Here is a 16,433-nt window from a genome sequence, read left to right as displayed (position 1 = left end):
CTCATGTAAATGTGATGGGGAACACATCCCAAGCTGAAGAACAGGACTTTCACATGCAGAGAGAACTGACTGAGAAGAGGGGTGGGAGGATTAAAGTAAGGGTGGGCCAGAGGTCAGAGAGAGAGAGATGAGTGGGGCACAAGCCTTATCCTTCCAGGGAGGGAGAGCTTTCTCAGGAAGAGGGTGTCGACAGCCACAGTTTCATCTCCGAGGTGCTTTGGCAGCAGTAGCAGTGTGTGTGTGTGTGTGTGTGTGTGTGTGTGTGTGTGTGTGTGTGTGTGTGTCGGGGGGGGGGGGGAGGGCGGGGCGGGATAGAAGCCGATGCACTGCCGGGCCTGGATGTGTCCCTCTGCCTGTGTTTATGAGGATGTACCAACACATGGTGTGTGTGTCTGCACATCTGGAGTCAGTGCACCAGGTGTGCTGCCCACAGGGCCTTGTTTTCTGCTTCCACCCTCTGGCCTTGGCAACCCAGGGGCTCAGGGGGATGACTGTCCTGCCGCTGACTCACAGGCGGTCAGGGGCTGGCAGCAGGTGTTTCCTCCAGGGCAGGCATGAGTGAATGCTCCCTCCCGCAGCCAGTGCTGCTGGACCCCAATGCCCATCCCAGGCCCCTGCATCAGGGCTGGGGCACAGAGTGTGAATGGCTGGGAAGTTGCATGGATTAGCTTTCCTTTCCTGGGTCTGCCCTCTCTAGGTACCCACTCTTCAGGCACTGAAGTCATATATAATGATCTTAATGATCTAAAATACTAGAGGCCCAGTGCATGAAATTCAGCCCACCCTGCACCCTCTCTCAATCCAGGAGCCCTTGGGGGATGTCTGACTGCCACGGAGGTGGGAGAGGTTCCTGCCACCGCCTCTGTGCTCTCACCAGCTGTGAGCCTGGCTTCTGGCTGAGCAGCACACCCCCTGTGGGAGCACACTGACCACCAGGGGGCAGCTCCTGCATTGAGCGTCTGCCCCCTGGTGGTCAGTGTGCATCACAGCGACAGGTTGTTCCACCTTTTGGTCAATTTGCATATTAGCCTTTTATTATATAGGGTGCTTAACTGTACTCTTGAAATTTGATAACCAATGCAAAAACAACAACAATTGACCACATTTCTTTAGCCCTTTATGTGGACCACTGGGAAGGAAGAGGCATTTGCTTTTGCGAGTGTGAGATCTGGGAGCAGTATAGCCAGTGTCAATGAACTTGGAATTTAGAGTCCAAATTTCAACTCTCTGCTTACTGGCTATGTAAGTTACTCTCTGTGCCCCCCTTTCTTTAATTATAGGCCAGAGATGATAATATCGTATAGGAGTAAATGTGTAATATGCTTATTACAATGGTGCCTGATGTATAATACATATTTAGTTCTAATCCCTAGCTGTTATTACCTGGGTTTGATCCTCTTAGCTCATTTGATGAAAAGCTGTGACATGTTGAGCCTCATCTGCAAAATGAGGGGTTGGCCCACCTTTTACTCCCAAAGATCAACACCTGTGCCCCACCAAAAGCAATAAAAAATAAATAAAGTACTAGGAATGGCTCACAAAGCTCCTTACTGGGAATGCCTGGATCGGGAGAGATGATCCCTGAGGGACCACCTCTGCCACTCCAGGTTCACATCCTGGCATCTCCACAGCAAGAAGCAAGGGCCTTCATATATTTCTGGTCCATAGAACAGGTGGCCAAGTTGACTCTGAACTAGAAGATGCTTCCCATTGGCTTTTGCAGTGCTTTGGGGCCTGAGGCCCGGGGGCCCAATGTCTTTTAGGGGCATCATTCTGAGTAGTATACATTCCAGCTAAGATACGAGGAGGGATTGTTCTGATTCTCTGACATAAATACGTTTTGTGTTTGGGAAAATCCAAGAGCAAGTTATTGTGGCTGGGGAAGACCATTTTTATGACAGTCGTAAGCGCTGGTACTTTCCATTACATTAGCTCTTTAAATTTTCACAATAATCTTCCAAGGCAGTTATTATCCCCATTGAACAGATGACGAAACTGTGGCTCAGAGACTTGATCTGCCCAAGTTCAAGTAGCTAGGAAATGACAGTGTTGCTTAGTATTTATCTCAGATATTAAGTTATATAATTTTTACTTTCCTCTGAAGTTGTGATGATCTCCATTTTATAGATGAGGCAGCTGAGGCTTAGCAAACTTAAGAGACTTGTTTGAGGTCACAGAGCTAAGAATTAGCCACGTGGGAGTTGAAAGCAAGTCTAATGCTCTTTCTTCAACAGTTGTTGGCAGCAAACCAGCTACCAGGTGCCCCCTCTTTGGCATCCAGGAGAGCCTTGTGAGAAGGCATTCATCCTCGGGGGCTTTGTCGGGGGGGGGGGGGGGTAGAGACCTACCTTGGATGTCATCGTTGAACATGCAGTACTTATGGCGGTATTTGTTGAGCAGGCGGAAGGCATTGGCATTGGCAAAATCTTCAAACTGGATGAGGCAATTTATGCCAAACCTGTGGGGAGGGAGAGGAAAGAACTCGTGACTGCCTCCCAAGGCTGATCCCTAGCATTTCCCAGCCTGCACTGGGTGTGGGAAGGCTCCAGTGTGGCATGGCTTGTTCACTGGGGTCTTTGCTACCCGGCTGGCTCCTGGACTCCCAGCTCTGCCTGCCCCATTATGGATGAGATGGGGAAGGGGTAGAGTAAGGGCCCTGGGCTTGGTGGTCAGTAGAGCCCACATCACTGTCTCTAATGGTGGCTCCCATGGGCCATGGATGGCAGACCCATGTGGGCTGAAGGGCTGAGATGGGGCCTGCTCTCTCTGTGGCCTGTGGCCTGTGGCCATCTGGAATTCAAATAGAAATCCCATTCTAAACTCGTGCATGCAGAGAGCTTGGCTTCTCCAGCACCAGGGCCTGGGGAGCCTCTGTGGCCTCCTCATGTTCCCTGGGTGCATCCCGAGGCCTCAGGTTCCTCCACCAGAGACTCTTCTGGGTCCGGCACTGTTCCCGGAGACTGCATTAAGGCCCTGTCTTCTGCTCACTCCTTGGTGAGGGTGTTCTCTATCTTGAAGGTATAGAAGACTTAGTCTAAAATGCAGGTCACCAGGCCCACCTTCCAGGGATTCTCACTCAGAGAGTTTGGGGAGGGGCTCAGGAAACTGCATTTTATTGTGATACACAAATCCCCGTGAAACCACTGGCTCAGTCCAGCTGACACATCTATCACCTCACACAGTTGCCCCCTCTTTTTGAATGGTTGGGAACATTTAAGATCTCCTCTCTTAGCAAGCTTCAAGTATCCGATACATATTAATTATTAACTGTGGTCCCCACACTGTACAGGAATCTGAATTTTAGCAAGCACCCTGATGGTTCTGATCTGACAGTGCAGAGAGCTCTGAGAAACGCTGCCTTGGTGGGCAAAGACACGCCCGCAAAGGCACCTGAGATGCCTTATTTATAATCTATGCCAGAACCGCCTCCTAGATTCCGGGGTCAGGTTAAAGTTTGTGTTCCTTTAAAAATGACTAGACCAGGGGTGGGCAAACTTTTTGACTCGAGGCCCACAATGGGTTCTTAAACTGGACCGGAGGGCCGGAACAAAAGCATGGATGGAGTGTTTGTGTGAACTAATATAAATTCAAAGTAAACATCATTACATAAAAGGGTACGGTCTTTTTTTTTTTTTTTTTTTTTTTTTTAGTTTTATTCATTTCAAACAGGCCGGATCCGGCCCGCGGGCCGTAGTTTGCCCACAGCTGGACTAGACTCATAACCTACTTTTGCTGTTGACATTGTCTGTGAGAAAGGTGAGAGCTAAGATTTCTCTTCTTTGACAGAGGGTTCCCTCAGCCTGGGCTTTCTGCACGTACCTCCCCCTGACTCATTCTTGCCCTTTGACCCTGGTTTTGGTAGTTTTGTTGTATTGTGTCTCTTATTGGAGTCTTTCTGGAAGCAAGAGTGATATGACTTATTTAAAATCACTCAATCCATGGACCAAACAGATAAAAAGACTACATCTCATGGGTCAATTTGTGACTAATAGTATCTGAGGTCATGTCTATTGAGAAAAAAATGCCCGATTAATCAGCAAGGAGTGTCAGGAGGCAGGTGATAGAAGTGTTCTGCCATCCACAGCCAGGTGTGGCCTAGAGGCTCGGGACCAGCTGGGACAGAAGGATTTATGACCTTGCTGAAAAGGTGGGTGGGGCGCACACTTCTGTGTGGGCTTCCTGTGCTATGGGGGACATCTGTCTCTGATGAGGCTGGTGGCTATGAGGGGTTGAGTAGCACGGAAATGGCCCATAAAACATTTTTTTGCAACCTCATACTTTTGTGCATGACACCCTGTATAGTAGAAATGAAAATATTGCTCCTACAATGAGCCTTCCAGAACCTTAGTGATTTGGGGCTGTTGTTGGGGGATCGGGAGGCAGGTTCATGTTACAGAGACAGAAACAGAGGGGCAGTAACCTGCCGCAGTCCAGGGCTAAGAGCTCTGGGCCGAGGTTAAGAGGCTTGTGGACTAGACCTGGCTGTGCCACATACAACTGAGTGATCTTGCACAAGTCATGTCACTTTTCTATTCTGCCTTGGTTTCCCCATCTGTCAATGGGCACAATAATGTCTGCCTGGACAACTTCTGTGGGCTGTTTTGAGGACTAAAAGCTGAAGGTGGCTTTTATTTTTTTATTTTATTTTGTGAATCCTAACCCGGGGATATTCTTTCCATTGATTTTTAGAAAGAGTGGAAGGGAGGGGGAGAGACAGAGAGAGAAAGAAACATCGATGTGAGAGAGGCACATTGATCGGTTGCATCCGGCACACACCCCTACCAGGGCTGGGGATTGAGCTGAGGTACATGGCCTTGACTGGAATTGAACTCAAGACCTGAAGGTGGCTTTAAATTATAAAGTGCTTGCTAAACACATGTGTCATCCTGGCCACAGTTCTTATTCACAGTCGCATAGCAAGTGCTGATGGGGGTAGGAGTGGGGGCTCACTGTGTCTCCTGACCCACCTCCAGCTCCCTTCTTGTAGGATGAAGAGAAAGGATACATAAGACTTCCTGTGCACAAATATAGTGCTATGCTTGCCAAGCCAAAATTTACTGTGAATTTTTGTTGAGGGTGTGAATTTCAAGTATTTGAGTCAGGAGGGGGAACAGAATGTCTTTGGTTGCTGGTGACATTTTGCTATATATAATCCTCACAAGAATCCCAGTGTAACTCCACAATTGGCCTGGAGCTAAATGCTGAAAAGGTCAGACAGCAAAAGAATGTGATACATGGTCTCCTTTCTCCCTCTCTGTCTCTCTCTTACACACACACACACACACACACACACACACTTGACCTTTAAATAGCACCACTTGGAGGTAAAAATAAGGCGAGAGTTATAAATAAGCGCTTTTGTTCAGTGCACTGTTATTACTCTTTCATGTTACATTCAGTTTTATATAAGAGAACCTCTCAGGGAGCAATATGCTGAGATATTGAGTAAACCTTCATTAATTCAGGATGCTTTAACCCTAACTCGGGACTGCACAAAGGCTATGTGAATCGCCCATCCAATAACCTAGATGGCATTCCTAGACCTGCTTGGACTTCACAACCCTGTTCATCTTGGACACCCCTCCCCATGGCTGCTCCCTGACCTTTTCTCACCAGAAACCAGTCCTGCTCTAGCATCTCACACTGCCCATCTCAGTCTCTGAACTCAGCCTCTCTTTCCACCTCCCTCTCTTCCACTACACCTGTTCTTTGTCTCCACGGAGACCTCTGGCCCTTCACCAATGTCCCCCAGCCTCTTGCCCCCTCCTTTAAGGCTTTTCATTAGGCCAGACCACTCACTAGTCTGAATCAAGGGTGGTTGTTTCAATTGCACTCTTAGCATCATCCAGCTATCCACGTGTACATCTGTCCATCCATCCATCCACCCATGCATCCAAAAGCATCTATTGATGCTTTAGAAAAGGGTATACATAAAGAAGCTGGTAAAAATTTAGTGTTGTGAGTTTGCCTGCCAACTTGTGAAACTAACTAAAAGCCAATTAAGACCAGAAACACAATTTCAAAGTGAAAATGTAAATGGCTTCAGTGAAAAAAAACACAAAAAAACTTTTCTCAATTCATCCATGGACATCCAAATACAGGTAATGAGCTTTCAGCATAATGCCAATTTAAATGTTAATTATAATTGACTTACATGGACTCATTAACTTGTCACTACTGACAACAATAGTAACAAAAATAGCTAAACTTCCCCGAGTGTTGATTACCTGGGGGGCATCTCCCTGAACTCTTTGCATGTTATCTCAGTTACCCTCACGTGACCTTATGAAGTAGCCACTATTTTGGAGGAGTCCTGAGCTGTTGCCCAGGGGTTACTGATTCCATTGCAGTTGGAAAGTGGTAGGGCTGGAATCTGAAGCTGGCTCTAGCCCAGTGTAGAACTCACCTTAGTTTAGTTTTAACCCTTTGAGTGCCAACCAATATCTTAGGAACTATGCTAGAATTGCCAAGGCATTTTTGCTGATTTTGCAGCAGTTTAGGGAAAAAATTATGAACTGCAAGTAAATGAAGTTACATATTCAAAAACTTAAGGAAACCTTTACTACATTGACATATTTAGCAATATCATCATCACTAATAAAAGCAGACTTAGAACTGGACGCCATTTCGAAGCTTTGATAGTGCTCCTGGCACTTTTGGCGAAAGACAGGAGGAGCGCGATCGTGCTCCCGGCACTCTAGGGGTTAACGGCGCTGTAAATTTGTAAAAGATGTAGATTAGCACCTCCCCAGAGGACAGAAGTTTTCCCACTGCAGACACAGCTGACTCTCACAGCCACTTGGCCTGGAGGTCAAATCCCCCCAGTATTAACTACAACAATCAAGGCTTAACTACAACAAGACTGGGCACAAACACCACTAGGGGGTGCACCAAGAAAGCACAAAAAAATGCGGAGACAAAGAAACAGGACAAAATTGTCAATGGAAGATACAGAGTTCAGAACCACACTTTTAAGGTCTCTCAAGAACTGTCTAGAAGCCGCTGATAAACTTAATGAGATCTATAAGAAATCTAATGAGACCCTCGATGTTATGATAAAGAACAAACTAGAAATTAAGCATACACTGACTGAAATAAAGAATACTATACAGACTCCCAACAGCAGACCAGAGGAGCGCAAGAATCAAGTCAAAGATTTGAAATGCGAAGATGCAAAAAACACCCAACCGGAAAAGCAAAATGAAAAAAGAATCCGAAAATACGAAGATAGTGTAAGGAGCCTCTGGGACAGCTTCAAGCGTACCAACATCAGAATTATAGGGGTGCCAGAAGATGAGAGAGAGCAAGATATTGAAAACCTATTTGAAGAAATAATGACAGAAAACTTCCCCTACCTGGTGAAAGAAATAGACTTACAAGTCCAGGAAGCACAGAGAACCCCAAACAAAAGGAATCCAAAGAGGACCACACCAAGACACATCATAATTAAAATGCCAAGAGCAAAAGACAAAGAGAGAATCTTAAAAGCAGCAAGAGAAAGAAACTCAGTTACCTACAAGGGAATACCCATACGACTGTCAGCTGATTTCTCAATTGAAACTTTGCCAGAAGGGAGTGGCAAGAAATATTCAAAGTGATGAATGCCAAGAACCTACAACCAAGATTACTTTATCCAGCAAAGCTATCATTCAGAATTGAAGGTCAGATAAAGAGCTTCACAGATAAGAAAAAGCTAAAGGAGTTCATCACCACTAAACCAGTATTATATGAAATGCTGAAAGGTATCCTTTAAGAAGAGGAAGAAGAAGAAAAAGGTAAAGATACAAATTATGAACAACAAACATGCATCTATCAACAAGTGAATCTAAGAATCAAGTGAATAAATAATCTGATGAACAGAATGAACTGGTGATTATAATAGAATCAGGGACATAGAAAGGGAATGGACTGACTATTCTTGGGGGGGAAAGGGGTGTGGGAGATGCGGGAAGAGACTGGACAAAAATCGTGCACCTATGGATGAGGACAGTGGGTGGGGAGTGAGGGCGGAGGGTGGGGTGGGAACTGGAAGGGGGGGAGTTATGGGGGGAAAAAAAGAGGAACGAATGTAATAATCTGAACAATAAAGATTTAATTAAAAAAAATTTGTAAAAGATAAGGAAGTGCCATGTGATGAAGAAAACACTGTCCTGGGAGAGAGGACAACTGCGTTTTCCCTCTGGTCCCTGACATAAGCGCTGAGTCCCCTCTCTCCGGGTCTTAGTTTCCTGCTCTGAGAGTGTTGGTGGAGCAGCATGGGCTACTTCGGACAGGGTTGGAGTAGGTATACTAGGAGCTTCACACAGACATTTCTACAAGTCCAAAGTAGGGATTGCTGATGATCCCGAGTAAGGGCAACACGTGACAGGGAAAGCCTGCGTCAGTACTGTAGAGTCCTTTCTGAGCTGAGACTCACCAGACCGGCTGAGTGCCCTGGCCCGGCCAAGGCAGCCACCCTCCCGGTGGTGCAGCTGCAGCGGCAGGAGCCCCTCGGAAGGGACCCTGTGTAGGCCCCTCCTCAGGGCTCTGGGCAGTTTCCCGATTTTAGTGCTGGCAGCTACTGCTGACATCCTTGCTGGCCCAAGGCCAAAGGAGGCTCCTGCTTATCTGTCCCCTTCTGCACTTTTGAACTCTTCACTCTGAGCCTGGCGGGGGCTCAGGAACATCTGATGTGTCTGCAGGGGAGGATTCCTGCGACAGAGAAAGAGGCACCTCCCAGCCACACACTGAGCTGACCAGATTTCTCCACCCCGGGGACTCGGCTGGGAAATGGCCTTGGCGCTGCCAGGGAAAGCAGTCCGAGGCCAGGGCTCACTTAGAGACTCCAGGCTGTCGCGTGGGTGGATGTTTTCCCCCAGCACCGCGCCTGGGAGCCCTGGTGAGCTGTGTGTGACACTGTGACAAGGCCTCCTGGGCACCTGCCACCTGGGTGAGGAGACTCTGAGGTGGCTGCCCCATCCTTCCTCCCAGCCAGCCAACGGGAGGCTGCGTGAGGGATGGGTGAGAGCAAAGCATTCCAGAGGCTGCCGACCTGGTTTCTCTTTCCATAGGTCAGGACCCGCCATTCTTTCCAACACCTGGGCCCGACCTCTTTCAGGCCTGGACAAACACAAGGGACCTGGGAGGAGCCTGTGTCCAAACAGAATGACTAAAAAGTACCAGTCGGATTTCCATGGGAGCCCACTCTGTCCCCCCAACGAAAAACATGCATCCACGACTCCCAGGGCAGAGTGCTCAGTGAGAGGATCAGTCGTCACCCGATGCAAAGAGATTGCATTTATTTATGCTTTCCTTCCAGGAACTGGAGCTGACAGAATCATGCAGCTCTGGTCTTTGTTTCTATTTTACACAGTCCATTAAACACAAGTCTCTTTTCAGCGGTTCTCAACCTGTGGGTCGCGACCCCTTTGGCGGTTGAACGACCCTTTCACAGGGGTCGCCTAAGACCATCCTGCATATCAGATATTTACATGACGATTCATAACAGTAGCAGCATTACAGTTATGAAGTAGCAACGAAAATAATGTTATGGTTGGGTCACAACATGAGGAACTGTATTGAAAGGGCCAGAAGGCTGAGAACCACTGCTTTAGATGCTCTCAGAAAGCGTTTCCGTGGCTAACTCCATTAGGGAAACTCTGAATGTTACATACAGTATATGCAATGCATATTAAAGGCTCTGAAAAGTCCTGCATTAAGAAACCAGTTAACCCAGCATTTTCTAAGCTTATTTGACCAGAGACCTTACCTTCTGCGTCCTACCCTCCCCACCTGTGCTGGAGTGAACTTGGAGAGACACGACCCTCTGCAGGAAGGACTTTACCAGGTGGGGCGGGGTGGATCCAGGGCAAGTCCACCTCTCCCAGGGAACACTGCAATCGCCGCTCTGGCCAGGATCTCGTAATAACTGATCTCACCTCCTCCAGGTTTATTCCCCTCCCCCAATCCATCCTCCCTGTCTTTCTAAACACAAACCTGTGCAGGCCACTTAATTCCTCACAGTCCTTACACGGCTCTCACTTCCTCTCGGATTATGCCCAAACTCCTCAGGTGGTGTTCACTTTGGCTCCAACCTCAATGCTCACCCCCTGCCCGTGCCTTCCAACGTCCTTGGCTTATGCTGCTGCTTCCCCACCACTGTGGGCCCTTGCACAGCTCCACGGTTTCCTCAAGTGCCTCGAAGGCCTCCTTTCACCAGGCCAACTCCTCCTCCAACTGTAAGTCCAAGCTGAAGTGTCACCTCTTCTAGGAAGGTTTCTCTGACCCATCTCTCTCTCTACCCTCAGGGTAGCAGCAATTCTCTCCTCTGGGCTGCCATGCTACTCGTGGACACATCTCTATAATCGCCCAACATCACAATTATTTATGACATTTCTGTTTTAAGTATTAAAGAAATGTATAAGGCAGGGGATCCTCTTTGTATCGGGAACTATCTTAGGCATGACATAAAACATCAGTTCAGCAAGCATTCCTAAGTGTCCACTGGGAATGAGGGACTGTCTTACCGGCGGGATTACAAAGGCAAACACAAGAATCTCACAGTCTGATGATGGGGGCACAAGAAAATGCAAAAGCAGCTGCAACATACTGTGGCAAGGGTCATAACAAGGTATGTGCTAGGTGTGGGGAGGCCTCAAAGGCAGCAGGCAGGTCTGCTGCAGGGGAGGCAGTGAAGGCTTCACAGCCCAGGAGACCCAGGTGCGGCTTGGAAAGAGCAGAGGCTCCTGGGCAGACTGTGTGCGGCAGGGAGGGGGGGCAGGGCGGATGCAGGGGGGGAGGGTGAGGAGAAGGGCACCTCAGGCAGAGGGAACAGCAAATGCATATGGAATGAGATCAGGGGGCCTTCCTGGAGCTGCAAGAAAATCAATAGAGTCAGGGCTGGGAGAGGAGTGTGAAGAAGGGGAAGGAAGTGGGGAGAGATGAGGCTGGTGGAGCCTGGGGCCACCCTGTGTAAAGGGCCTAGATCAGCGGTTCTCAACCTGTGGGCTGCGACCCCTTTGGGGGTCGAACGACCCTTTCACAGGGGTCGCCTAAGACCATCGGAAAACACATATATAATTACATACTGTTTTTGTGATTAATCACTATGCTTTAATTATGTTCAATTTGTAACAATGAAATTGGGGGTCACCACAACATGAGGAACTGTATGAAAGGGCCGCGGCATAAGGAAGGTTGAGAACCACTGGCCTAGATAGTCTGGAGGGCAATGGGGACCCCCTGAGGGGCTTTAGGCAGGAAAGTGGCATGTGTTTTAGGAAGTTCATTCGGGCAGCAGAGTGGCTGATGGGATGGACAGTGGGCAGGACATGCTGGAGACAAGGAGGCGGGTGTGCCACCCCAGTGAGAGATCATGAAATCTGGTACGAGGCAATGGGCACAGAGCGGGAGACGCGGGGCTGGGAAAGCTGTGAGGGAGGAATGGCAGCGTGTGGAGAGCTTTGGGCTCCAGAGGGTCTGGCTCCCTCACTTACTAAATGAACCCACATTTCAGTTTTCTCTGATAAGAGAATAGGAGAATAGTACCTTGCAGTCCTGTTGTGAGAATAAAATGAGATGCTGTCTATAAAAGCCTGGCACACCGTAGGTGCTGAGTCCACGGGAGCAATGCTTATCAAGGGCAGGCTTTCATAATGGCCAGTGGAAGATGGAGGAGGAGGAGGAGGAGGAGGAGGAGGAGGAGGAGGAGGAGGAGGAGCAGCCCAGGATGAGGGATGGTGTATCCACTGCTCGGTGAGCTTGAGGATGGGAAAGGACAGGCAAGCTTACTTGGTAAGACAGGTTTGGCGTGTGCTGAGCCTGAGGAGCCGAGATGCCCGAGGGATGTGCTCATGAGCAGCAGGCTCCACGGGCCTCAGCAGAAAGGAACGGGGAGTTCAGGGCACTGGGAGCCGCCCGTCATGGGCCTGAATGAGGGTCTCAGGCTGCGCATGTGCAGCGAGCTGGGAGCAGGGCCAAGGAGAGAACCCTGGGGAGCAGGGAGTAGGGCCAAGGACAGAACACCTGCGTCCAAAGAGCAGAGGGGGCGGAGAAAGGGAGTCCAGCAAGGGAAAGCGAGCAGGACTGGCCAGGTGGAAGGTGGGCGGGCAGGGCAGGCATGTCAGGTGCTGCTGAGATGTCCTGAGAAACAGGGATCTCGAGGTGTTTACGGGCATTGGCATTTAGAAGTGGAGTGGTGGGGAGGGAGTTATTCTGCAGGGGCTTAAAGGGTGACTGGAAGGGGAGGAAATGTCATTGAATTTCAAGAAGCTTTGCTATGAAGTAGAGGGTGGGTGACAGCCACTGGGGGATGTGGGACTGAAGGATGGATTGATTCATTTTTGAGATGGGAAGTGTGCATATGAAATAATGGAGCCTGTCTGGATCGAGATGAATAAGGATGGGGTGAGCCTAAGGAGATGGGAGGAGGTGGGAGCCAGAGTCCAGTTAGAACGTGAAGAAAACATGGTCCCTCTCACTAGGACCTCCCAGGCTGGTGGAGGGAAGGAAGTGGAGCCCTCAGGCCCCAGCTCTACCGGACAAGTATGAGGGAGGGAGTCAGGCTGCTGGGGGCGGGGCTTGGAGATGATCCACAGAGATGACAGGGAAACTGTTCTGTAGGTGAGGAAACCGGAAACCATGGATTTGAGACAGTGGGAATATTGAGACCGAAAAAGATAACGTCAAGTGGAATGAAGTATAATCATAGCTTCAAAAAGTTGATGGACTGCTCTGTTTATTGGCCTGGGAAACAGCAGAGCCAACAGGTGGACGTCAGAAGGACACACCTTTCAGTGCCACATAAGGCAGAGATTTCAGACACTGGATGGGAAGGGGCTGCCAGGCCCTGGAAATGATGCTGTGGTCCCTGAGGCTCCACTTGGCAAAGAAGTGGAGGAAGGGATTCCTGCAGGGGGTGGGGAGTGAGGGTGGACCCTTGAGGCCCTTCCTTCCCAGGCCCCTCACTGGGAGATTCCCCTGTGAGCACAGCTCCTGCAGCCAGACTGGCGGGCTCCTGTGACTGGCATTCTGGCCCAATAGGGAAAACTCCCATCACGTAATAAGATATTGACAGGAAGCAGCAACTTCTAAGCAAAAGCCCCAGAATAATGTGGCCATTCCTCAGTCACTATTCTAACTCAATCCCTGGCCAGACAGAAACCACTTCAGGAACAATTTGGATTTCCTCCTCAATCTCGCTGTTTGTCTGAGTTCCTGGGCAAGCACGCAAATGGCGCCAGAAATCCCAGTGCTGGGAAGAGGATGGTGGCTGACATGCTGACCCCTGACCTCTCAAAGGTCAGAGGCCAGTGCTGAGTTTTTCCTCTAGGGCACGGCAAACTCACTCCTCAACTCTGTGCTCATAAAGCCTGTGCATGTTTCCCAGCCACCAGCCCACCAGCTGGTTTGGGAGCGTCAGCATTTGACATGTCACGAAGCCCCTGGTGTCTTCCGTGAAGCTTCTCTGATTAGCTTGGTCCATTCTGACCTCTCTATTCAGCTGAACTACCCTAGCATTTGCATCATACAATCTGTCATACAGTCATGCCTCAACCTCCCCCCAGAGTCTAACCTGCCCCTCACTCACAGAATGGGCTAAATCCCACCTGGAATGATGACAGTGAGTCTAGGGGTGGAAGACAATAAAGTCGGAAAACCCGGTCTGTGTTTGTGGGCTTTTGGGACCAAAGTGAGCCCAAGTCACGATGGAGAAGAAAGGGGAAGAATGAGTTAGGTTGGGTGACAGACTAGATCAAAGCAGGCAGGAGGCATGTCTTGGAGGGCAGGGGTGTGTCTCACTCACCACAGGTGGCAGGACAACTGAAGAAGGAGCTTTACCGGGCCCCTTTCCTGCCCTCTGGGCAAATCAGCTTCAGACACCCACGTTAAAACACCAAGCAGACAGGCTGCCCTATGCCCAGGCCCTACCCTTGCCTGGCTCTCTAGATATTGAACATAGGAATGAATGAATGAATGAATGAATGAATGAATGAATGAATGGCAGAGAATAGTCCCACCAGAGGAGAGCCTGGTGGTGCACATCCCGTAGGACTTCACCCCTTGGAGCTGCACTCTCTTTTCCAGAGGCCACAATGCCAAAGCATCTTTGTTTCACAACCACTTGGGCCATTTCCTTTACCCTCAAGGATTCAAGCTATTACAGATGAGCCACTGTGAGGAGGGCCGGGTGGAAGAGCAGGCAGCAGAGGGTCCGTGGTAAACAACCTCAGGCTCTGGAGTCAGATGGGTTTCTGGTGAGTCCCAATCTTCCAATTGGGTGATTGGACAAGTTGCTTAACCTTTCTGAACCTCAATGCTTGATCTCTGAGGGTTGCTGTGATAATTAAATGTAAAGCACCCAGCACGGAGTAGGGGCTCTGTAAAAGTGAGTTGCTAGCTCTTTCCTGGGCAGACGACCATGACTTTTAAACCCAACCAAATGCCCCAGTCCCTTTGACCACTTTCCACCCTCACCAGCCTTGATTGACACCACAGGAAGAGCCGTTAACTAGGTGAGTGTTCAATCTACACAGACCCAGCAGTAAATCTTTGAGCATGACTCTTTTTCTCCTGGTCGATTGTAAGCTCCTGGAGAACAAAGTCTGTTTCTGACTTATCCCTATGTTCAGCAAACATCTCTCCATTGGATGCATGAATGGATGATGAATACAAGAAGAAATTGATAACTCGATGTTGCCTTGAACCAATTTCTGATTATTTCCTGTGTTCATATCACCATTTCAGGGAGCATCGAATTCTTTAGGACAGATCTTTTCTTTTTACTGGACACACTCTGGTTGTACAGAGAAAGCACAGGATAAATACAGATAAAGGTTCCATGAATTTTGTGAAGGAGAGCAAACAACTGGACAGGTTCCCTTAATTCCCCCGTGCTTTTCTCGTCTGACGTGGGGAAATAATTTTCTCTGTCGCAGTTTCCTTACCTCTAAAGTGAGGGAGTTGGATCAAACGAACAGGGGTTTCTTGCTCAGGTATTTTAAAACCGTGATCTCTGAGTCCTAGGGAGGACCAGGTGGGGAATGAGGTAAGATGCAGATTGACTGACAGAAGATATTCCTGAAGTTCAAAAATACTGACCAGTGACCGTCTCTGCTGAGAAGGACTCAGAATGTGAACGCTCCCTTGAAATTTACAATCAAGGCTTAGAGTAAAATTTTGAAACTTTCTTTGTAGTCTGGATGCCATAGGTTGGGGGGTTTCCTTTGTTTATATCATTTTAAATGCAACAGAAGAAACTTGGAGCCAAAGAGCCTCTCAGCTACACCCCCTCACCCTCCTGGGAGTGGGTTATACAGGGAGGGGTGGGCGTGTTGTAGTTTGTGGAGAGGCCTGCAGGGGGTGCCTCACTCTGGTGAATGGAGGGTCAAGGGGACCACTGACCTTGGTGATTAAGAAGGAAGAACCATGCCTGGCTGGTGTGGCTCAGTGGTTGAGCATTGACCTCTGAACTGGGAGGTTATGGTTTGAATCCCCATCAGGGCACATGCCCAGGTTTCAGACTCAATCCCCAGGAGGGGGCGTGCAAGAGGTAGCTGATCAATGATTCTCTCTCATCCTGATGTTTCTATCCCTCTTTCCCTCTCCCTTCCTCTCTGAAATCAATACAAATATATATTTTTTAAAAAAGGAGGAGCCAGGAGTGCCAGCCAACTGACCAAGATGCTGGCGACTTTTTCCACCACAAAAAAGAAATTATAATTATGTGACATGATAGAGGTGTTAGCTAATGTTATGGTGGTACTCATATGGCAATATGTTAATGTATCAAATTAACATGTGTATACCGTAAACTTACACAAACTTATGTCTATTATATCTTAAAAATACAAAATAAAAAAGAAGATGCTTTCCTCACTACCAGTAGCTAGAGTTTTAAAAATGGGAGTTGATGGCTGGTCCCTCCAGAGCCCCTTTTATGGAGAAGCAGGGCGGGGCACTGAGCCTGCCCTAGAGCAAACTGGAGAGAGAAAACAGGAGTGTGCTGAGTAGGACAGTTTCCACAGACCTTCTCACTGATCTTCCTTGTATCAAGAAGGTGTCTAGAATATGTTGAACTTTGCTTTCATGTTAAAAGAGCAGAAAGAGAGAGTATAGAAGGTGGTTTCTGGAGTTAGACCTCCTGGGCTCACAGCTTGGCTCCATCATTTGCGACAGGTGTGACCTTGGACAAGTTCCCTAATCTCTCTGAACCTCACTTTCCTCATCTGTAAAGTGTTCATTCATTCATTCATTCATTCATTCATTCATTCATTCATTCATTGTTTGTGGAGAATCCACATTGCACTAGGCATTTTTCTGGGTGCTTGAGATGAAACAGCAGTGACTAGTAGACAAAGATCCCTTTCTGGAACTTCTATTTTGTGAGATAGAACAATTATTGCATCTACTTAATAGGATTATTGTGTTAAATGAGTCCATGCCTGTGAGTTGCT

General features: G+C 48.5%; 1 protein-coding gene across 2 annotated transcripts in view; it reads right to left on the bottom strand.

The window, feature by feature from the left end:
- Positions 1–16,433, bottom strand: part of ME3 (malic enzyme 3) — a 188,631-nt gene that overhangs the window by 30,269 nt on the left and 141,929 nt on the right. For both annotated transcript variants that reach the window (XM_036324741.1, XM_036324742.1), the window contains one exon: positions 2,349–2,458. In XM_036324741.1, the coding sequence (XP_036180634.1) occupies positions 2,349–2,458 (110 nt within the window). The remainder of the gene's footprint in view (positions 1–2,348; positions 2,459–16,433) is intronic.

Source organism: Myotis myotis, unplaced genomic scaffold, assembly GCF_014108235.1.
Source record: "Myotis myotis isolate mMyoMyo1 unplaced genomic scaffold, mMyoMyo1.p scaffold_m19_p_10, whole genome shotgun sequence".
In the NCBI taxonomy this organism is placed as follows: domain Eukaryota; kingdom Metazoa; phylum Chordata; class Mammalia; order Chiroptera; family Vespertilionidae; genus Myotis; species Myotis myotis.
This window is presented reverse-complemented; position numbering and strand designations above follow the sequence as displayed.